The 22,138-nt window shown below is 37.5% G+C and overlaps 3 protein-coding genes and 1 pseudogene across 9 annotated transcripts; 1 reads left to right on the top strand and 3 right to left on the bottom strand.

Annotated features, from left to right (window-relative positions):
• Window positions 1-3,583: 3,583 nt before the first annotated feature.
• LOC147478664 (uncharacterized) lies at window positions 3,584-4,254 on the bottom strand (annotated as a pseudogene).
• Window positions 4,255-8,000: 3,746 nt separating this feature from the next.
• Window positions 8,001-13,514, top strand: CCP1 (P-loop containing nucleoside triphosphate hydrolases superfamily protein). Of its 7 annotated transcripts, none has more exons than XM_086582786.1 (11): window positions 8,001-8,290; window positions 8,374-8,499; window positions 8,597-8,634; window positions 8,714-8,779; window positions 8,869-8,976; window positions 9,662-9,728; window positions 10,546-10,630; window positions 11,133-11,293; window positions 12,081-12,182; window positions 12,460-12,682; window positions 13,098-13,514. In XM_086582786.1, the coding sequence occupies exons 1-11, from the start codon at window positions 8,255-8,257 to the stop codon at window positions 13,229-13,231; spliced, it is 1,146 nt and encodes a 381-aa protein (XP_086438912.1). In that variant the 5' UTR covers window positions 8,001-8,254; the 3' UTR covers window positions 13,232-13,514. The 7 variants fall into 7 exon arrangements, with proteins under 7 accessions (XP_086438912.1, XP_086438911.1, XP_086438916.1 ...); XM_086582785.1 differs by having other exon boundaries at window positions 8,133-8,290; window positions 8,579-8,634; XM_086582787.1 differs by having other exon boundaries at window positions 8,140-8,290; window positions 8,401-8,499; window positions 8,579-8,634.
• A 2,087-nt stretch (window positions 13,515-15,601) lies between these two features.
• LOC147478662 (F-box protein At2g26160-like) lies at window positions 15,602-16,702 on the bottom strand. Its single transcript, XM_086586282.1, has one exon. The coding sequence runs from the start codon at window positions 16,700-16,702 to the stop codon at window positions 15,602-15,604; it is 1,101 nt and encodes a 366-aa protein (XP_086442408.1).
• A 4,398-nt stretch (window positions 16,703-21,100) lies between these two features.
• LOC147478661 (uncharacterized) lies at window positions 21,101-21,508 on the bottom strand. The gene has a single exon (XM_086586281.1). The coding sequence runs from the start codon at window positions 21,506-21,508 to the stop codon at window positions 21,101-21,103; it is 408 nt and encodes a 135-aa protein (XP_086442407.1).
• Between the last annotated feature and the right edge of the window lie 630 nt (window positions 21,509-22,138).

Genomic DNA, 22,138 nt, shown 5'->3' with positions numbered 1-22,138 from the left:
AATTAATTAGATATTGGAGCACTTGGCATAGAGTCATCACGGCTCTTGGGTGGGTGATGATCCGAACTCTCCCTCTCTTCTATAAGTTCATCACAATCATTACAACTGTGTACGTTCCATAACAATCCGATGGTGAAAGACTTCACAGCCATAGTTTAATTTGTTTCTGAAAGACAGGAGAAAATTTCAAATACAAACAAATGAAAAAGGACGAGACAACTGAAAAGTAAGAGGCCCGTCGGATTTACGACTTCATGAACTGGTTTCTGAAAGACAGGAGAAAATTCAAATACAAACAGTTCATGAAGTCGTAACAAGATTTACGACTTCATGAACTGGATCCAGTAACAACAACAGAAATCCTCGAAACCGAAGCGGAACCATTTAGAGCTATTTTGGGTCCTAAAATGTTAGACCCATTAAAAACGGGTTTTCAGGAATCTAACTAGGCCCGGCCCTCAATCCATAAAAGCCATCATCACTGAGGGCTGGGTCAGCCCGCTCCTAATGTGTGTTGAGGGCCGAGTCGAATAGAGTCAGGACATAAATACACAAGCCCTTACCCGCCCCTCGACCCTCAATTTTGAGAGTCAAATGAGGGCCGAGCCGGGCCCAATCAAATTATACACTATTAATTTTTTTTAGTAGTTTTAATTTTATTATTATACTTTTGATTATGTATATCAATTTCAACTAAGAATATAAATCTTATTTTTATATATTTAGAAAATGAGATATAGAGATGGTGGAAGAGATGAAAGCCTTACACTTTCAATATTGAACTATGTTACTACTACGTTAGAATTGCATGTTAACTTTGTCTTTATATAACGTATATATTTCTCTTTCATTTAATTTATAAAAAATGTATATGTTATGTTCTAATCTACTCCTTATTGAATACTAATTGTAGCGAAAAAAATTGATATAACCTAGATAATTAAATTAGAATACATATATGCAATGTAAAACAACAACAAAAATTATGAGGGCCAAGTGAGGGCCTAATGAGGGTCGGGCTCATGTTCCATAACCTAAGCCCTAGCCCGCCACTAATAGGCATGAGGGCTGAATTATCACCCCTAAATCGAACCGATAAATAACATAACCGTTAGAACCGAATAGCTAAAAACCTGTGGGTACCCGAACTGAAACCGATTATTTTGATTTTGATATATAAATTTTACTAATATATTACACTTAAGAAAGACAAACTCAAGTGTTATAGTATAGCATTTGCTCATGCGTAAAAGTCTATTAAGCATATATAGCATATAGTGAATGTGTGTTGTTAATATATAATAAATTACACTAAGTAAATAAGTGTTTTATAAATGATAATAATGTCAATGTGTAAACGTATACTATGAATTAACTAATACATTGTATATATATTAACTGATACACGTTTACGTGATAATATTTATATATATAGTGCACGTGTTTGATATATTACACATGTATATATAGGATGATGAATAATATAGTCTTCGTGTTATAATTTAGTGTGATATATATATATATATCATATCGGGCTGGCTACGTCGACATACATAAATGACATACGGAATTGACATACACAATCTAAAAGCAGACTTGCACATTGCTCTAAGGGTTGATTTTTGGTAGATATTTCCTCCCTACCATGGATAATATCTCCACAAAAAATCAGCTCAATCGGATGTATCTAGTCTTGTCAAAAGAGTGTTACAATTCTGGACTGTCAGATAAATTTCTAACTTGAACTCAACTTTTGATAGAGTTAGACATGTTCAACTGAGCTAATTTTTTTGTGGAGATGATCTCCATGTTGTGGAGCTAGATCACATCCCTATAAAATCAGCTTTTAGTTCATTGTGTAGGTAGGTAAAATTGTGTATGTCAATTACGTATATCATTTATGTATGTCGATGTAGCCAGCCCGTAGTATATATATACTTAAGTTAACTTAAAATAAGTACGTAAGTAAAACTTCACCTAAAAATGAATTCAACCATAATTTTTTGTGGATATTATATACTCAATATTAAGATCATCTCCACAAAATTTCAATTCATTTGGAAATCTCTCACATTGGCAAAAAATGATTGCAAAAACTCGACATTTCTGGACCGTTAGATTTCTTTTTAAAGATAACAACAATTTTTATCTATATTAGAGGTTTTCAAATGAGTTGAAATTTTGTGGAGATGATCTTTATGGTGAGTGCTTCATAACCACAAAAAATTAGGGTTGAATTCATTTTCTAGGTGAAGTTTTACTTACGTACTTATTTTAAGTTAATTTAAGTAGCTACTTTTAAAAGCTTACTCAACCGTCATAACTATACATATACAAATTTTCTAACAAATCGCGTTTCCTGTTTTCGTTGCTAATATGTTTTAATTTCCTAGCAAATTGTTTTAATCAAGTTTTTAAAACCCGTTTTAATTAAGTTTTAAAAACTCGTTTTAACTTAGAAGTGTGATTTTCGTTTTTAATATGAGAAGGATTTTCGTTTTAATTAGAAGTGTTAGATTTTTCTTTTTCAATATATAGGAGAGGAATTCCCATTATAATAGGAGAATGATTATCATTTTAATTATAAGTGCTAGACTTTTATTTTTTTAAATAGGAGAATAGGGCCAGCCCTAGGTTTCAAGGGGCCCTATGCAAGCTCCAAAAAATGGGGCTTATATATTAATAAAAAAAAAATAACAACAAAACTCGCAAAATATTTTTTTCTTACCAAATCACTTCCATTTGTCCAAGGGATATGGAGGACATGGACCAAGCATCACAGAGTCAGACACTACCTTCTCATAAAACTTAATTGCACGGTCCAGATCAGTCACACGAAGCATAACTTGACACAGTGGCTCTGGAGTCAATCCTCTCTGGATTAGCTCAAAAGTATAGTCATCCGGATCCTTCACAAAAGCTATGACTGTCTCCCCACCTAAAACTGCACCAGGTTCACCTATGACCTTTCCTTCTTTGGCTCACATTTTCAACCAATTTATGAATCTGTAAATGAATGAAGTTAAGAAATTCAAGTTTCCATATATATCAACGACTATATAATCATTCTAATCTCCAGCTCAAACAAAACTTACATCTTCAGTTGCTATAGCAAAATGTCCAAAGCCTGATCCAATATCATAGCTATCCTTTCCATAGTCTACAAATCAGCATAGGCAAAACTCGCAGGTGCAGCTTCTTTCACAGTTTCACTATTCAAATTTTCTCAACTAAATTGGGTGTGACTGTCTTAAAGAAGTACATCACTGAAAAAGTGTAAAATTTAGTGGAACATGGCAAATTATTGACAGAGTATGGTAGAGAAAATGCCAAGCGTAACACTCATTATGCAGACAGATCGTGCAAAGTTGTATAATGCATTGGCCTTTGGAATAAAATAAAAAGCTGGTCAGGAACGAAGCAAAGGAAGAACAAATATATATAACATATTAACATAACATATATATAACTAAGTGTTACCCATCTTGCGCAAAAGCATCAATAATATATATAACTTCTTAAAGGATACCATGTAATAAAGTATATGGCTTCTCTTTCACTGATTTTATAGCCAATCAAAAAACTACTAATAAACTACTATTAATCAAAAATAGATCTTGAAGTATTTTTACTTGCGAAATCACTGATTACGCTTGCATAGTCAATTTTCTCCACCAATCCCTTCTCAATGGACAACATAGCTAACCCATTCAATCTTTCTTGTGACATGCTTGACCGAAGGTAAGATTTTATCAATTTCAACTTTGAAAAGCTTCGTTCTCCAGATGCAACTGTAACTGGTATGGTTACTAATATTCTGTAAGAAATCCATGCATTTGAAAAACAACTAGCTATTAACTTCAAATGATCCAACACATCAACTGCCTTCTTTATGCTTTCTGGCAAATCTTTTCTCAATATCTGTAGTTCAGAAAATAACTCCCTCCCATCAATATCAGATACTGTGTCGTGCTTCAAATACTTTTCAAGGTTCTCACAAGAAGCTTTTAAACTAGTATTATTTGCAGACTTCAACTTCTCCAAATCATACAAAAACCCAAAAGTTCCTTCAAATTTTTGAAATTCTTCAAATCGACTCCTTAATAAAGAAAGAGCTTGGTCAACTATATATATAAAGTAGTGGACTTTGAACAACTCTTCAGCCGATTGTGGCAGTTCTTCAGTAGCATTCTCATCAAACTATCTCTTTCTACGAATGATACGTTGTTCACGAAAAACAGGTTCAACTTGCATAGCAGTCGCTATCTCCTTAGCCTCTACCACAGCCTCATCAAATCCAGTTACTCTATACCTCTCAAAATATGAAATGAGCCCTTCTAACTTCTTTATAGCTACATCCTTGTGCATGTCTTCATTTTGCAAGAGTTTGCTAACAGAGTTAACCTGTAACAATACATTGTACCAAATAATCATACCAACCAAGAATTCAAAATTTTCCAGCTCGTGTGTTGCTAAAGACTCAGCATCACTCTTTGTCTTTGGATCATCACTAGTATCAACCAAGTGAAGTAAAGCATCTCGAATCTGTGGAGCCTGCTCTTTTATCGCTGCAACACTGTCCAAACGGCTTTCCCAACGTGTTGGTGCCAATGTCTTAAGAGTAAGACCACCTTGAACCTTATCTTTAAAAACTTGCCACCGCTTTGTAGATGAAGAAAACACCGAATATATACGTTGCACCACTCCAAAAAAAGATACAGCTTTTGGACAAGAGTTCGCCATATCACATAGAGCAAGATTAAGTGTGTGACAACCACATGGATGGAGTATAGAATGCTCTAGGATTAACTTCGAGCAATCTATTTTGTACACCTTTGTGTTTCCCTTTCATATTAGATCCATTATCATAACCTTGGCCTCTAATATTACCAATGTCAAGTTCAAGAATATCTAGCATATCTTTCAGTTTATTAAAAAGTCCCAGACCCGATGTGTCATCCACTTTCCAAAATTCTAAAAAATATTCTTCCACCTTCATTGGACTTGTTGAAACATCCACACACCGTACAATAAGAGACATTTGTTCTTCATGACTTATATCAGGTGTACAATCAAGGATGACTGAGAAATACTTTGCATCTTGGATTTTCTTCACTATCGCACCTTTAATTAACCTCACCTGCCAACATTTCTATCAATTCATTTTGAATCTTGTGACCAAGATAATGATGATGAATTTCACTCTTTTGGATACGTTGGAGGTGTTTCTGGATAACCGGATCAAATTTACCCATCATTTCAATTATACTCAAAAAAATTTCATTGTTCTCTTCATAAATCTTCTCATGCTTCCCGCGAAATGACAAATTATTCTTAGCAAGAGTTTTCACAACAACAAGTACCCTCTGTAAAAATTCCCTCCAATGTTCTCTTTCCTTTGAAATCTGATTCTAAAGATGTTTATCAATAGTTTCATTCTTGTCTAGTCGATTCACCAATTCAATCCAATATTTAAGTCGTCTTTTGTGCTCAGGATGTTGCTCATGATGTTTAAGCCTTGTTGTAATTTCTCCAATTGTCATATCCTTCATCAGTTGACATAGTAAACTTTCCATTTTGCTTGAACAATTTACAACAAAAGCAATATACCTTGTCTAAAGCATGTGAATAGACGAGCCAACTTCTATCTTGCTTCTCCCCATTCTCCAAATGTCGAGTGTAATAAGAGGAAGAAAATCACCTATTTTCAGAATTTCTAGGAAAATTACGACTATGATCTCTTACTGGACCCTTTTGTACAAGTAAGTCCCTAAATTTTTGGTCAATCTTATTCCAATTTTCTGGATCATAATAATTCACCGGTCCTTCATAATCATTATCGACTTGTGCATGTTCTTCAATCACCACATTTTCAGATTCCACATTATTCAATTCTTCATTAACCGGTTCCTCATTTACCAATTCTTCAAACCCTTCATTAATTCGTTCATCATTTACTTCTTCTCCATTGCCATTGTCATTCTCATGTATCTCGTTACGAGGATTTGCAATTGAACTCTCTCGCTTGTTTTCAGAAGTAAATAAATTTTTTATAGCTCCTGCTTGAGATTGAGCCAATGCTTCCATTCTTCGCTTCTTTTTCCTTTTTTCATTACCAGATGGATACGCTATAGTCCCCGCCATTCAAAAAATCCTAAGAAAAACAACCTGATAGTCTGATACGTCTTTTCACAATTCCGTTAAAGTGGCTTGGCGCTTGTCTACTTAAAACTTGATGAATGATAACGGGATTAACAGATAACCTGTTCAAATAATTTAAAATAATTTAATATCCAATTGAAAAAACAACAGGAGAAATTAAATAATCCCTTCTACTAGTTAAAAAAAGCAGTGAAAGCACCAACAAACCATGACTTGTTCATATTAAATAATCCCTAACTTAAAAAAGAAAGGATTGATTTGGATTATAAAAAAAAGAAATTAAAAATATCAAATACCTGATCCTTTATGAATTTAGAATGGCAAACCCGCCGAACCGCGAAAAACAAAGGCCAAAAGAGGGAAGATAATACGGAAGGAAGGATAACTGGGTTTTGTTTTTCGGACTTTTGAATTAGAATCGGATTTTTGTTTTGGTGGGCTAAATCAACTTTTAAGTTGACACAGTAGTGGGTTTAAGTGGCGGATGGGGCCTTTATATTTAGCAAACATTTAGGGGCCCTATGCAAGGCCTTAGGCAGCATAGGCCCAGGGGCGGCCCTATAGGAGAATAATTTTCATTTTTAATAGGAATTGATAATATGGAATTTTAAGAGAGATATAAAAACACCTCTTGTGGTCGTTTTAATTTTTCAACAAATTATTTTAATTAAGTTTTAAAAATCCGTTTTTAAATTGGATATATAGCCCGACTCCTAAAATGACATTAAAATAAGTACCAAATTAAACTAAGTACCCATTCTAATATTGCTCAATTTTCTCTTGTAAGCTGTAAGTTTCTCTTGTTGCTTCTCCTGTAATCATGTATTCACTTCTCAAAAGTATAGTAATGAATATGTCTTTTGAATATTATTCACGCATAAGTAGTGTAACATTTGACCTACAGGTTTGAGTCGTTGTGAGATTAGATTAAATGCCTCAGTTAAATTGCTTTATATAGCTATGAAGGGGTATCTGGAGTCCTAAAATTCTATCACAGTCTCTCTTTTTCCTCCCCTGTTCTAGCTTCAACTTTGTAGGAATTCCAAAATTTGCAAGCAAACAAACACAACCCATATGGCATCTCTGTAACTGAACTGTTGATCATTCTCCCATTATTTACAGTATAGGCTTAGATTCTTGGAACTTGGATTCTTGGAATGTTTTTTTTTTGTTGGGTAAATTAAATTGTATTAAAAGAAAAGTAACAAAATACAAAAGGTATTTAGAGATGCAACATGTTGCATTCTCTAATGTTCATGCCAACTCAATCAGTCGACTATTACCATTTATAAGAGCATTTGCAATGTAGGTGGATAAGGGGGGTTTGTGACTATAGTCACAAGTTTTGTTGAAAAAAGGGTGTGTAATGTAGAGGTGAAAAACTGGTGATTATTTTCCCCAGTTGAAATCAAGGTGAAACCTTCTATCGAAATAGTGGCTGACTTGTTAACTTCGGACGGGATGTTGGATTCCGTCTCGTGTGTTTTTTTGATTTTTTTTTCGGACGAAATGTTTCATTCCGTCTCGTGTGTTTTTTCGATTTTTTTTCGGTTTTTTTTAACTTCAGATAAAATAACGGATGAGATGCTATATTCTATCTCGATCAAAAAGCCTCCAGACGGAATCTAACATCCCGTTCGAGATTTTTTTTTCACCTTTATATTGCACAGCTTCACTTTACTTTTCACCGTTTTGGTGAAATGAGAGAGAATAAATACCTATGTAAAGGTGAATAAAGGAGAGATTATTTTGACTTGTATTACAAATGTTCTAAGAATAGTAATAGTTTCAGTCACTGAAATATCTAGCTTCACATTGCATTATAAATGATATATAAGTGGCATGACCTTCCATTTGCCATTTATATATATATATACTCCCCACGTGTTTTTTTGCCTCTACTAATACAATCATCCCACAATCTACACCCTCAATATCTCCTCGAATTTCACAATCACAAAATCTACGTAAATAAACGGCTTATAACTACGGAGCACATCTTGACTTCCATTTCACTTTCTCCTGAACTCAAGTGAAGAGAGAGAAGAGAGTTTGATCTCTTTCTTTCTCGTATCTCGAGGAAGCAATCGTTATGGACGAACCTATGCCCACTCGCTGGTCATTTCAGGTATTGCCTAGTTTTTCTTGCATGCATGTAACGATTGATATTGGTGTATTTATACTTATATATATATATATATATTTTTCAAGGATTTTAAGATGTTTTATGATGCAAAGTTTGGAAGAAAAAAAGAGGCCGAGCAAAAAGAAAATGTACTAGTTTCTAATGTTCATACTAATGGGACTAACGTGGTAAACGAGGAGTTTCGAAATCAGGTTGGTGAAAGTTTAACACTTTGGAGGATTGGCATTGTTCCTGGGCTTTTTTTTAACTCTTTGATTATTTAGATTTTAGAGTGTTTTTGTATTTCAGGCTAATGGAATTTCTTCAGAGACAACCAATGGAAAGCCGTAAGATTAACTTTCTGATATGTTTGATTTTAATTGGTTTTGATGATATTTATAGTGTTACTGTGCTCTTATTTTCCAGGCAGAAGTCTTTGCTTCCTCCTTTTGACTCTGCGGAAACACGCGCCTTGGGAGAGAGTTTATGTAGGTAATTAAATCAGTATAGGCCTGATTTTAGCATAATAGAGTGTGTGTCAGTCTGCTTACTTTCATGGGTGCCAATTTGTCGTTTTACAGGGATATTATTCGAGGTAATCCAGATGTAAAGTGGGAAAACATTAAGGGTTTAGAGACTGCAAAACGTCTTCTTAAGGAGGCTGTTGTTATGCCAATAAAGTATCCCAAGTAGGTCTTGGTTTATAAATTTGAAATCTACTTAGTACTACTCTTGAGATTACTTTATGAAAGGCTTGATTAAGATTAGTTGCAAGTTACTTTCTTCTTTAATGTTGTCAATGACCAATGCTATACTGGTGGGAAGCTTTTTCTATTTGATAACTGAGCTAAGCGGAAACAAAGACACCAAGTTGCAGTAAACATTGAAATCAAACTTTCACAGCCAAGCTTTTGCGATTTGATCACTTTTCCCGTTGTGTCAGGATGTCTTTTTAGTTCTCAAAAAAAGCTGTGATAGTGAATTCTATACAACCAAGCATGGGAGGTAGACTAGCTAAGAATTCTTCAGCTCCCTTAGCCACCGTAGGATGCCTGAAAGATATTGACTTTACGTCCTTCTCTTAAACGCTATAAATGGAAGCTGAGATCATTTTGTGTTCTGTAAGGATTTTGAAGTGGAATTCCTTAAACAACTGACCAGCGAGAGGCATAGATGCATGTAACTGAATAGGAGTTTCTTTTTTGCCCAATTTCTCTTGTGCTTGAGTATTACACTTAGATTCTTATTTAAGATTTTTTCTTAAAATTCATGTTTTATGGTAGATGGCTTTTATTATCTAATTGAACTGAGTCAGAAGATAGCATGCGAATCCTTGCATTTCTAAAACCTTAAACTCTCCCCCATACATTGTAGGTACTTTACTGGTCTCCTGTCACCATGGAAAGGTATTCTACTTTTTGGCCCACCAGGAACGGGGAAGGTATGTCTGAAATGCTATTCCGTTATTTGTTATTTCGGAATCCTTTTTTTTGTTTTCCTGTTCATGTAAATTGTTTTTATTATTTGTATGTCAAGCTACTTAGTTTTAGATTCTTCCCTGAAATTGGTTGTATAAAATATTCTGGGATGCTAAGCAAAGGTCAATCACATTCCCCCAAAGTTCAGCATTGCTCGCAAAAAGGACACCTTACTCCCTCTACCACATGAAATAAGAATAAAAAAAGACCAAAAGTTAAATATGAATGAAGAGTACATTAGGTTAACAGCAGCCTGAAACTCTTACATGTTTTGATGTTCTCTGATATTGTTATTTGTTGTGCTGTATATATAACTTTCGTTCTGGATGAGAATCCTTTAATTCTTACGAATGTTGTACTTGAGTCATTCTATATTATACATTTGACGTATCGAAGTGAGGCACGGTTCCATGCATACTTGTATTGAGATTGCAGATATATACACGCACTCATAAATCATAACTGTTGTGAGTGTCGTAAATACTGGTGATATATCACCAAATATTGGTTTTTTGGTATATTGAATGGACATATCACTGAGTTTTTATGATTATTATCCTTCAAAAGAGTGACCTTTAGTATAGAACATACAGATGTTTCCAGCCATATATGTAATATTTTGTTTTCTGGCCCCTTAATATTTACTTCGATATGGTGATTAAGAGCCCTGGTCATGGATAAAATTTATTGAAGCTCTACAGTGAAATTGAGCCTTGTCTTGTTAGAGAATATTTCATTGTAAAGTTACTTGATTTCTGTCTCACTACTTCCAAATTGCAGACTATGCTTGCCAAGGCTGTTGCAACCGAGTGCAATACTACCTTTTTCAACATATCAGCTTCATCCATAGTTAGTAAATGGCGTGGTATGTCAACAGTGTACCTATCATTTGCTTTTGAATAACTTTGTTGGATATTCTATGTAAAAAACCAATCCTTGCAAGTCACACCCTTCTTGCACATTTCACGCATACGAGGCTTACCAATGCCAAGTTGCTGGAGGCCATTCATTGCTTTGCACTCTTTCTTCTTCCTTCTGCTCGTAAAAAGTTACTTTAGTTGGTTCCACCCTTGATCGAATATTATGGGATGACACGCGTCAGGAGACACCCTGATTTCTCTTGGGCCCTTTTAAAATATGAAGAAATAAATCATACCGCATTTTTAACCACTGAACCACACAGACTTCATGTTATTGAAATACCCCAGTGAAGATTCTTCCCTTGAAAAGTAGATATTCTGAAATTTTCTCTTCCTTTATACTTGATTTCTATTTGATGAGTCAGTTTATTACACATATTCTAGAGGTCATTTGATTAATTGTACGGGTATGATTGTCTTAATTCATTGAGTTTATTAAAACTGCAGGTGATTCAGAAAAACTAGTGAAAGTTTTATTTGAACTTGCTAGACACCATGCCCCATCAACCATTTTTCTTGATGAGATTGATGCAATCATTAGTCAACGTGGAGAGGGCCGCAGTGAGCATGAAGCAAGTCGTCGTTTAAAAACCGAGCTACTTGTACAGGTTTTTTTATTCTTCACCAGAGTCAAGTAGAGGTACATAACCTCAAGTTTTGGAGCCCCTGTTACCAAGTTTGCCGCAGATATACTGGCTATAGTCAAGGATTATTTTAAGAAACTTTCTTGAGAAGACAAATTGATTGGTTAAAAAGTAGACCCAATTTAAAAGGCACATCCACATGTATGGATGACTTAAGGAGTACATGACTACTGGTACAGATATTCTTTACAGATTAACAATTGACTACGTGTTTTATTAAAATATACATCAAGTTATTGCAATGACCATGAAAATTTAATATTTATGTATCACTCTCAATCTTCTGAAATTGGTTGCAGTTCTATTTCACATTGTTCCTGATCTATTTCCGCATTCTTATGCAATAAATAAGTAAAATAGAAAGGGGAAGAAAAGAAGAAAAAACTGGAAGTACAACTTTCTGATCAGTGTGGATGTGGGTGATTTTGTTAAAGTATATCTCTGCATTGACATAGCAAGTGCAAGTCTTATTCTAGAATGGGAAATAAATACATGTAGTCAAGAAGTATTAGGATCAGTTTCGATGGTGGTGTTAGTACTCTCATACCTTGAAAAGTGAAGAACTGGAAAGTGACACTCCAAATTGAACTGAAAAACCATCCCACAAAGAAATTTCTGCAATCTTCTCTTTCTGGAGCTGAAATGTTTTCTACTTACGACATCTATGCTTGTCCATATCTAAATTCCTGTTTGTTTATTATAACTGTCTCAGTCCATTTTCCACATTTGATCAATAGAGTAATGATTGCAGATGGATGGCTTGACAAAGACGAACGATCTCGTTTTTGTTTTGGCAGCAACAAATCTTCCATGGGAACTGGATGCAGCTATGCTCCGGCGTCTTGAGAAGCGAGTATCCTAAAAGCTTCCAACTTCTATAATTTACTTGTCACTTTTGTGTCCGTCATCATCTAGATTCATCTTGGTTAAATGCAAGTTGAAGCAATGTCCATGTCATGTTTTTGCTATTTTTTTGAAAAAGACGCTTTTTCTTACTAATTGAGAGCTTTCTCTTTAAGAATATTTAACTCCCTCTCTCTCCGTCGTATAATTTGTCCGTTGGTGTGGAGAGGCTTTCCAACCAGTGAAGTACCATTAAATGAAGTTTTCACTTGACTTTGATGAATTAGATTCTTGTACCACTTCCAGAACCAGAAGCAAGAAGAGCAATGTTTGAGGAACTACTACCATCGATACCTGGTGAAGAGAAGCTTCCATATGAGTTGCTAGTTGAAAGGACAGAAGGCTATTCAGGTTCAGATATTCGATTAGTTTGCAAAGAGGCTGCGATGCAGCCTCTTAGACGAGTAATGGTGCTTCTTGAAGAGGAGCCAGATGTGGTGCCTGAGGATGGTATGTAACTCACATTAGTTATCACATCCATGACTGCTAGACAAGCTTGGGGAAATAAATGCAAATTATAATCTGCAGGGATTCAATAATTCTATGGTATATCAGATAGTCAAAACGATGTACTTTGATCAACACTAGCATTTGTTTGAATTTGATAGTTATTGTGTTAGGTAATGTCCTATTGGTTGTATTACCAGCTTCTCTGAACACTCCGTCGCTCCTTCCCATCCAACCCTCCCTCAAGAATAGAGCTTGCCTGTGTATTTATTCTGCTGAAAAGAGAATGTTATTGTTATTATTATTATTTGTAGTTTTTGTTCTTTATCAGTAATTGTTCTGTATCAGAAAGAAAAAAAGACAGAAACAAAAACAAAAAACTATTGACTGAAATGTTCATCACTATCTGTTCATGCAGAGTTACCAAAGGTTGGCCCGATCAAACATGAAGATATTGAAACAGCTTTAAGGAACACAAGACCTTCAGCTCATCTTCATGCTCACCGATACGATAAGTTCAATGCTGATTATGGTAGCCATATTGTCCAATGAAGGTGACACTATTTCTTTCCAATTGTTGTTCCTTCTGTGCTTCATTATTTATTCATGTGTTGGAATTTATGTTGTCCTTGCAATTTGAGAAATAGAAAGAGAACCCAAGAGCTTTACAAATTTCCCTTCTAGTTTGACTTGTTTGATGTATGATTTCTATTGTAGAGAGAAGTGTGCAAGTTTCTTTTCAAGGGGCAGATCAATTTCCTTATTTTTTGGAATAGACAATTTTTTTTTTTTGCTCTTTCATATGTATGTTCGATGTGTCATAGCTTTCGGAGTCTGCATGTTACTTTTCATACGTCATGGATGCTCTGTTTACATTTCATTCTCCCCACGTTCTCTCTGTTATATAGTGTTTTTCCCTATAAACTATCCATTATATAGTCATTACCATAACATGACACCCGTGTAGAGACTATAAGCTTGAACTCAAGCCGGGTTAACTAGTATTACCCCCCTACTAGATGAGCCAATTAGGATTGCCCCCAACTAGGGGAGACCCTAATTTCCCCATCTAGTTGGGGGCAATCCTAAATCCTAATTGGCTCATCTAGTAGGGGGTAATACTAGTTAACCCGATCATTTCACTTTAAGTTTAAATTGCCCCTACTCACCAGTGGTAGTTATTATTATTATTATTATTATTATTATTATTATTTTGGTTAAGTTACCCCAAGTTATCTGTATGTATGATTTAACTGAAGATGCAGTGAGCATTACTGCATGCGTCTGCGGTCTACCCAAATTGGAAATTTACCAAATGGCATGTTAAAACTATTGTGAAACGATTTGGATTTGACAGTTTATGAAATCAGACACGAAGCTACAGTGACCTGATTATTTGTATATCGGTTTTAGTGTGAAACTAAGCATAACCAACTTAAGCTCTTAATCTAGGTTCTTTACATGATTGTTGCTTATGTGGATAGATCATTATTATTATCAAATGTCCAATCTCGCTTTGAGAATTTAGTTGTAGTTGTTCGAAAACAATAAAATCATCCGATGGATGATGTTGTCCCAGACTTGTTTCTCTAATGAACAGCTACTTGGTTAAAGCACAAGATTTATACATCACCTCTCGTGTACATGCAAACTCTAACAACAAACTCATGATTCACAGATATTGTTTTTGGTACATTAATTAGCATACAAAATTCATGCACAAGGAGGCAGAAAGCTTCTCGTGAATCGTGATACATATAAGTACTATGCAATATACTTGGAAAACAAATCTGAGAGGTTCAGTTCTCATCCTGTTTCATTTCTCTTCCTGATTAAGAAAGAAAAAAACACTTCAGTTCTCTTAGTTAGGTGCAGTTTATAATTCCGCAATATACAACATAGAATGGTTAAGTTCATGGAAGATGCTATAGTACAGTAATAAAGGGAAATTTTCGTACAGTCAAAGCCTTAAAATCCCGCTAGATACCATGACATTCCCTATGATGAACAGATTCTTCTACATGTTATTGATCGCGATAATTACGAGTTCAAGTCGATGTTTGATGATAACAAGAGGTTGACTGATTTGGGAATTTATGTCGTGGAGAGATAGAAGTAAATAGCAAGATTTGTAATGAGGAGATCGCAGTTGAAATCTCCAGGACTGACCAAATAGATGAGTACTTAACTGTAAATGTTAACACAGATGATCCAGTTCTCAATCTGAAGATGCTGATTAGTGAGCAATTGAGTCGTCGTGCGCATCGTCTGGGGCTCACTTGGTTTACTGGAGTCTGGAGACATTGGATGATTCACATCTTTTGAATCAATACGTAGCACAAACTACGGATAACAATTTTTTTCTTTCCGACAAGGAAGATTAGTAGTGACTGTCTTTCTTATTTATCAGAGAGTAATATGTGCAGTATTTTAGTGAGTGTAAGTGCAAGCCTAAGTGTCAATATAGGTATTTAGTTCTGGATTTGATTTAAGTAATTTCTTTCTGCTGCTATTATGCTAACTTTTTTTTTTCGCTGAACAGTACTACTATATGAATCTTCATATTTCTAGCCTCTTTCAACTTTTTTCTTGGACAACAATCATTATTGGGTCAACAAATGTCGCATTTTACTTTATGCTAGATAAGTTCTACTTAAAACTACAAGAGCTGGGAGGGCTGGAGGGGCTAATAAGCTATTAACCACTAGTACGTGTTACAACCATCAGCTCAACAAATGTTGCAAGCTACAAAGTTTTAATGAGAGCTACGAGCCTACTCCAGATAAGAGGAAAAAACCGAAAGAATATATGCAGCCTGTTACAATCTTTTCAAGCCAGAGCATCCATTCTCCAATGAATTATAAGCTGTAAGAATAAAGAAAATAAGCATTGAAATTTTATTGGTTTAGATGTGAACGTAGTTCAATCGAATCCTTGTAAGGTAGGTTCAAGCCAAATCCATCCCCACTTTTGAGTCTGTAGAGTGAGTCTCGAAAGGGCAACTTCACGAGCACAATCATCTGCAAAATAGACATAATTTGGTTTACATCCATGGCGAAGGACATCGGTCTCAGAGACGCATATTGGAGAATTGTTACCTAAGAACAATGTGCTACCTTCGAGACTTTGTAACTGGATCCATCCTCGTCCCACCGGATCCAGCTTCAAGATTTCACACTTGGTAAAGTAGTCTCTTATTTTGTGAACCAGCAACAACTCGCCTGATGATACTTCCACCAAATACTTCCTCATGCACACGCGGTACGCTAACGTGTGTTGGACAATGCTCGTTGCTGGAGGTGCAATTTGTCTCACCCCGAGGAAAGGATCTTCAGATTCTCCTTGTACAATATCAATAGTTAAAACTGCTCCAAAAGAGTCTACCACAAAGAACTGATTTGCCTTTTCAATGAAAACAACATCCATAAAGCGGATTCGCTCTTCTGTATGTACTTTACTCCAAGCTTTCATTCCCGGCTTGAAGAAGACCAAATTTCGTTCAAAAAAAGCAATTGCCAGGATCAAATAGTTGTTTGGTGTGAAGGACGGATTGGCAGACAAGACAGCCTTGCTAATAAAAGGAACTGAATTTAGTATACCTTTTTGCGATTTCATGAGTGAAGGGAGATCAATGATATTGTTATTTGAAAGGAAGGGATTTCTTAGTTGAATAACGTATCTGAAACGTTCTTCTTTTACCGATTCCATTGTTACAAGCCATCCAAAGCACGAACCACGCAAGTGTAGGTTATTAGGCACTGGTAACTGGAAATCATAACCCTTTTTCCTAGTAATGTTATACAGAATACGAGTTTGGCTATTGTTGTTTTCTTCTTGAGTCAAGAGAAAAGGAAGTGAACAAAGCAGCTTCTTTCTTGGATTTTCTTCAATTAAAAGCGTTCGCCATGAAACGCATACAGCTCCAAACCGAACATAATCATCAATGAGAGTCAACTTATCCATTACAGTAGCTAGAAGATCCCTTGGAAGTTCTGCCCAGTTGGGCTTGAGACTGCTCTCCATCACAACTTTGAACACGCCAAAAAAAACAGAATCTAAAACATTGTTCAAACTGATGTTATTGGAGAAGTACAACTTCAATTTATAGATAAGTATATAGGTACATATAGGATTCTAAAAGATTAAGTATCCCAAGTTCCCAACGGACACGTACCTCACAAAGACTCCTCCATAGCACCAAAGACCATAGCCGTTATATTCGGCGATATAATCTTGTCAAGTCTTAACTATGGACCTATGAGCATGAGCAAGTGGCGACCTGAGGTTTGTTTGCAAAAACCTTTTTTAAGCGCTACAAGTCCTATAAGATGATTGTACGAGAAGTACTTGGGCCAATACAGATATTAGTCTCTTGTTAAACAACTCGGTTTTGTTGGCATAGAATCTATCTGTAGAGGGTTGGTGTTTAATGGACAACGACCTGATGATTTGTGTGATAGGGGATGGCTGCACTCTTCTCGGGATAAGAGTTGCTAACGTATCAAGTTTCTTGGGGTCAACTTGAATCTAGCCTTATGTAGTTCATCTCTCTCTACTTATAGATGTTTGAGCTAACATTCATTATTTGCTCCAGGCCGTTATGAAGTGTAGATCCACCTTGTGTGCTATCTTTGATGATTCGTCATTATTCTGATGTTACAAAGTAAATGACTCCTTGATTGTTGCGTTGACTGAGCTCCATGATTGCGCTAGATGATTTGCTTCCATATATGGCTGTAACTGATGCTGGGACGATCTGGGTTTGGGACGTTGGTACATTTTGATGGATTGGTACGAGCTGATGGAATACGATCTGGTGTGTGGACACGTGTACTGTAGTGTAGAACGGAGGGTACTTACACATCCCCCTTTATTTTATACGTTATGTGTACAGTTGTGATGGAAAAAAGGACGGGTAAAATAAAGTTTTACAACACGTGTCGGACAACTGGTTATTTTAATCGGGTTTTGAAAAATGTGTGGGAACTGTTGGGTTGGATTCGTGGGCCCGAAATCACGGCGGTTTGTATTTTCGTTGAGTGTGTTTCGTTGGAAGATGAAACGATTTGTATTTTCTCGAGGTTTGGGAAGGTAAGGTTTGTGAAAGGTTTTCGTCTGTTCATTCTTCAAGCAAAAGGAAAAAATATCAGAGCGAAAGAAAGAAAGAAAAAAAAACTTTCCCTTTTGGTTTTGCAATGTCTATGACTAGTGATAGTTTGAGTGGAGAGGTTGAGGTTGATTGGTAGAGAAAGAGAGAACGGTAAGTGATGGGGATGATGAGGTTAGAGTTCGTAGTGGTGTTGGGGCTTCATCATCTTCTTCAGTGGAGACGATGGTTGAGGAGGCGGAGCCTAGGTCGCTTTATGCTGATCTGAAGGAGGAATTTGGTTGGGTAGATGCCGACCTGACCATGTACAACCTGAGTAGAGAGAGGAGGTTGTATAACAGTGATTACGTACCTCGGGATGGGGGTGTCGTGGTTTGCTATGGTCAGTTTAAGGCTGGGCTGAGGCTGCCCTTTTCTCGTCTTACTGTGGAGTTTATGAATTTTTGTGGGAAAGTCTCTTGTCAGTTTGTAGGGAATAGTTGGAGGGTTTTCCATGTGTTGGATTTGTTGAATGAGAGGGGCTACAACATTTGTTTAGTAGATGTGTTGGAGCATTTCTCTGTGAAGAGGTCGGCTGCATTGAACTTTAGTTTGTAGGTCGTAAAGGGGAAGTCTTCTGTTATTGTGGGGGTGAGTAAGGAGGAATGGGGGCGTAGGCCGTTATTGGTTGTGGGTGATTACTGCCCCCTTGGTTGGGCGTTTGAGAATCGCAGTGTGAAGACTGCTGGTAGGTCGTTTATTTGGTATAGGTCGTCTTGTGTTGTATGTCATAGGTCGTTTGTTTTTGTTAGAAAGTTGATATGATGATGTTCTGATAGTGTTGTTTTGTTTTTGTAGAGGTTGTCATTCATGGGCGTATCAGTACTGACGCTATCGAAAGGTTTGCTTGTTTAAGTTGGGAGGAGAAACAGGCTTTGTTGGGGGAGGTTGCTCACTATTTTAAGAGGCGTGGAGGGGAGAAAATCAACAAGAAGAAAGCTGAGCAGAAGAAGAGGGCTCAAAGGTTTGTTCTTGATATATCTGATTCTAGCTCGGATAAGAAGATGGAGAGGGAGAGCTAAAGGAAGGCACCTGTTTCTGCAGGGAGAATGACTGGAGGGGCTGCTGATAGCCGTTCTGCTTCAGTGAGGTCAGTTGGAGGAGCTTTAGAATGTTCTGCATCCAAACGCTCTGAAATGGGTGATACTGAACGTTCTGCATCCAAACGCTCCGAACTGGGTGATGAGGAACGTTATGGTCATGGTGTTGGGAGTGCTGGTGGTAGTGTGGATGCTCCCACTTAGTTTTGGAGGCCTAACTTGAAGAGGCGCTCTGAAGTGGTTGAGAAGGAGGGGCCGAAGAAGGCTCGAACTAAGTCTGAGGAACGACCTAGCACTTGTGGAGGTCGCTCTTCTACAAGTCGAGCTCCCTTGAAGAAGCTGGATTTGAAGGAGCTTTCTGTTGATATGGGGGCTACTGATGCCCGGGGCAAAAAGAAAGCTAGTGAGAATGAGCCTGTTGCCCAGAAGTTGAAGGGGTCGGGGAGTAAGACCCCAAGTGGCAAGAGTGCTGATGACGTCCTGGATAGGCTTGTCACCTATGAGGACCCAGTGAGTGGGTTGAATAAGTTTGTGAATAATGGGGATTGTAGCTTCAAGAACTATTTAGTTGTTGGCGGGTTGCTGGAGAGTGTTGCGCTGGATGGAGATAGGCACCAGTTGGAGACTAGAAAGGACTTGGGGATGAACATTAAAGATATGGATCGCTCCCTGTGCTTTGTAAGTGTCTCTCCGACCTGTTTATTGTTTTGTTCTTCACTTTTACTGTTTTGTGATTTACTTTGTTTGTTGTTAGGTCCTTGCTATGTATAAGAAGTTGAAAGAGATAGCCCTTATCTCCGACCTATACAAGAAGGAGTTGGATGCTGCCAAGGAGGCCTATGATAAGCTGCTCGCTGTTCAAGAGGTGGAACGAGCTGAAGTGCCTGGACTGAGGTTGCAAGTCTCTGATCTTGCTGGGAAGGTGGCTTTGCTGCAACCATCTCTTGATGCTTCTAGGGTGGAGGTTCAGAACTGGGTCGATGAGTGCAAGAATGCACAACTCGTTGCTGAACGAGCTCAAAAGGAATATAACGACCTGGTCGACTTGGTAGAGAGCGGTGATACTTACGTTCTGGTGGATGACTTTCTTGAGCTAGAACGTAAGTATAAAACCCTTAAGAATGCGTTGAAAGTAGGGCGAACGGCGATGGCGTGGATAAGGCTTTGCGGATGCTAGTAGGCGACGATCTACCATCCAACCCCGATGTTGCTCAAATTTTATGATTAATGAAGAGGTCTCCACAGAAGTTGTGAATGTGAGTGGTGATTCAGCTGGGGGCCCTGTTGGTGAAGAGGGTGGCCCACTGGAGCCTTTGAATGTGGAGAATCTTCCCCGTGTCCTCTGACTGTGCCTTTTCTCTCTTTGTTGTTTTGCTTTGATATTGTCTTTAAATGTTGCATGAATGTGATTGTTTTCCTTGTTTTTTTTTATTTGTTATATGACGACCTGTGCTGCATAGCTTCGGCCCTGACGACCTATTGAACTATGGTAGATCGTCTAATGTTCGAAGGTCGTGATTAGATGAGCGTAGCTGTCACCTAGGTCTCCTTGCGTGTGTTTGATTGGGTCGTTCCTTTTGGGGGAACTTTTATGGACTGATAACTAGCCTTTGAATAGTAGTTATAGTTGAGCCAAGCTTAACCCTGTTCAAAGGCCTTAAGTTGACTTTGGGTCCTTTTGGGGGTCCCAAATGTTTGTATTTGACTGATAATTGCATGGAATTTACAGTTGAATCATACTTAACCCGTTGGTGTTAAATTGATTTAGGGTCCTTTTGGGGGACCTTGAGTTAGATTTGATTGGTACTTAACCACTGCGTGGTAAGTGTAGTTGAGTCGTTCTTAACTCCGTCTTTGAGATACGACCTGACATATATTGTGACTTCCTAGGTCGGGTTGCGTAGTGCGAGATGCATGGTGCTTGTGTAATGCAAAAGATGACACTTGTACTTGAAATGTTGATGAAATTTTATTCATATTGATTGATACATCTGGAGAGAAATTTTATTGACAAAATCGCTTGAGGATAGCAGTATTCCAAGGTCGGGGAAGCGTATCACCGAGCTGAGTTTTGACCCAGTATGCTCCATTTCTAACGACTTTGTCAACGATGTAGGGAAGTCATGTGGGGTCGAGTTTGGATGGAGCTAGCGTCTTTTTGAGGACTAAGTCGCCAGCTTGGAAAGATCTTGGGATAACCTTCTTGTTGTAAGATCGTTGGATTGTTTGGTAGTATCAAGCTAGGGATATTACAGCTGCTTCCCTTCGCTCTTCTAGGAGATCGATTTCTTTTGCCAAGATGGTGTCATTATCTCCTAATTCGATGATGTCAGAACGTGTGGTTGTGATTGTGAGTTCTGATGGTATGACTGCCTCTGTTCCAAAGCAAAGTGTGAAAGGAGATTCATTGGTACTGGCTCTGCCTGTTGTTCTATAAGCCCATATAATGTTCTTGAGTTGCTCCGGCCATTGGCTTTTCTTGCTCTCCAACTTCTTCTGGAGATTCTCCTTGATTGATTTGTTTATAGCCTCTGCTTGACCTTTGCTTTGTGCATATCTAGGTGTAGAAAATGCTTGAATGATGCACCATTTTTGCAGAAATGTCTTGACTTGTGAGCTAGCAATTTGAGTTCCGTTGTCCATGACAAGGGTGTAGGGGAGGCCAAATCTTGTGATGATATTGGTCCATATGAAATTGATGACGTGGATCTCTTTGACTTAGACTAGTGGGATTGCTTCTACCCATTTGGTGAAGTAATCTGTGGCTGCTAGGACGTATTTGAGTCATGTTTTCTTGTGTGGGATGAATGGTCCCATGATGTCTAGCCCCCACATATGAAAGGGCCATGGGCTGGCTATGTTGATCAACTCTCGTGCTGGACTCAAATGGTTATGTCCAAATATTTGACATTGGTGGCATTTCAGAACATATGTCTTTGCCTCGATGTGCTTTGTGAGCCAGAGATCTTGCTCCTGTATGGTTGCCACATTCGCCTTTGTGAATCTCGTCAAAGATGAGTTAGCCTTCACGTGGAGTTATGCACCTTAGGTGAGGTCCACCAGCAGATTTGCGGAACAATCGTTCGTTGATTACGGTATATCTGGGAGCTCGGAATTTTATGGCACGAGCGTTTTTTGCTTCTACTGGGAGTTCCCCATGTAGGATAAATTGCAAAAATGGGCCCATCCAAGATTGAGTGATCTCTTCTTCAGATGAGGGCTGAAAGTCTGTGAGGTTGTTGACACTTTCCTGCTGGTATGCAGGCCTCTCCA

The sequence above is a fragment of the Coptis chinensis genome, chromosome 9 (assembly GCF_015680905.1).
Source record: "Coptis chinensis isolate HL-2020 chromosome 9, ASM1568090v1, whole genome shotgun sequence".
NCBI classification, from domain to species: domain Eukaryota; kingdom Viridiplantae; phylum Streptophyta; class Magnoliopsida; order Ranunculales; family Ranunculaceae; genus Coptis; species Coptis chinensis.
The sequence above is the reverse complement of the archived record's forward strand: the minus strand, read 5'-3'. Positions and strand labels throughout refer to the sequence as shown.

Excerpts from the sequence above, each read along its gene's own strand:
- CCP1 (XM_086582785.1), top strand. The coding sequence starts at position 8,255 with ATGGACGAACCTATGCCCACTCGCTGGTCATTTCAG. Across the intron at positions 8,500-8,578 it reads ACGAGGAGTTTCGAAATCAG|AGTGTTTTTGTATTTCAGGC; the intron begins GTTGGTGAAAGT and ends TTTAGATTTTAG. Across the intron at positions 10,631-11,132 it reads CATAGTTAGTAAATGGCGTG|GTGATTCAGAAAAACTAGTG; the intron begins GTATGTCAACAG and ends TTAAAACTGCAG.
- LOC147478662 (XM_086586282.1), bottom strand. The coding sequence starts at position 16,702 with ATGGAGAGCAGTCTCAAGCCCAACTGGGCAGAACTTCCAAGGGATCTT.
- LOC147478661 (XM_086586281.1), bottom strand. The coding sequence starts at position 21,508 with ATGGACAACGGAACTCAAATTGCTAGCTCACAAGTCAAGACATTTCTG.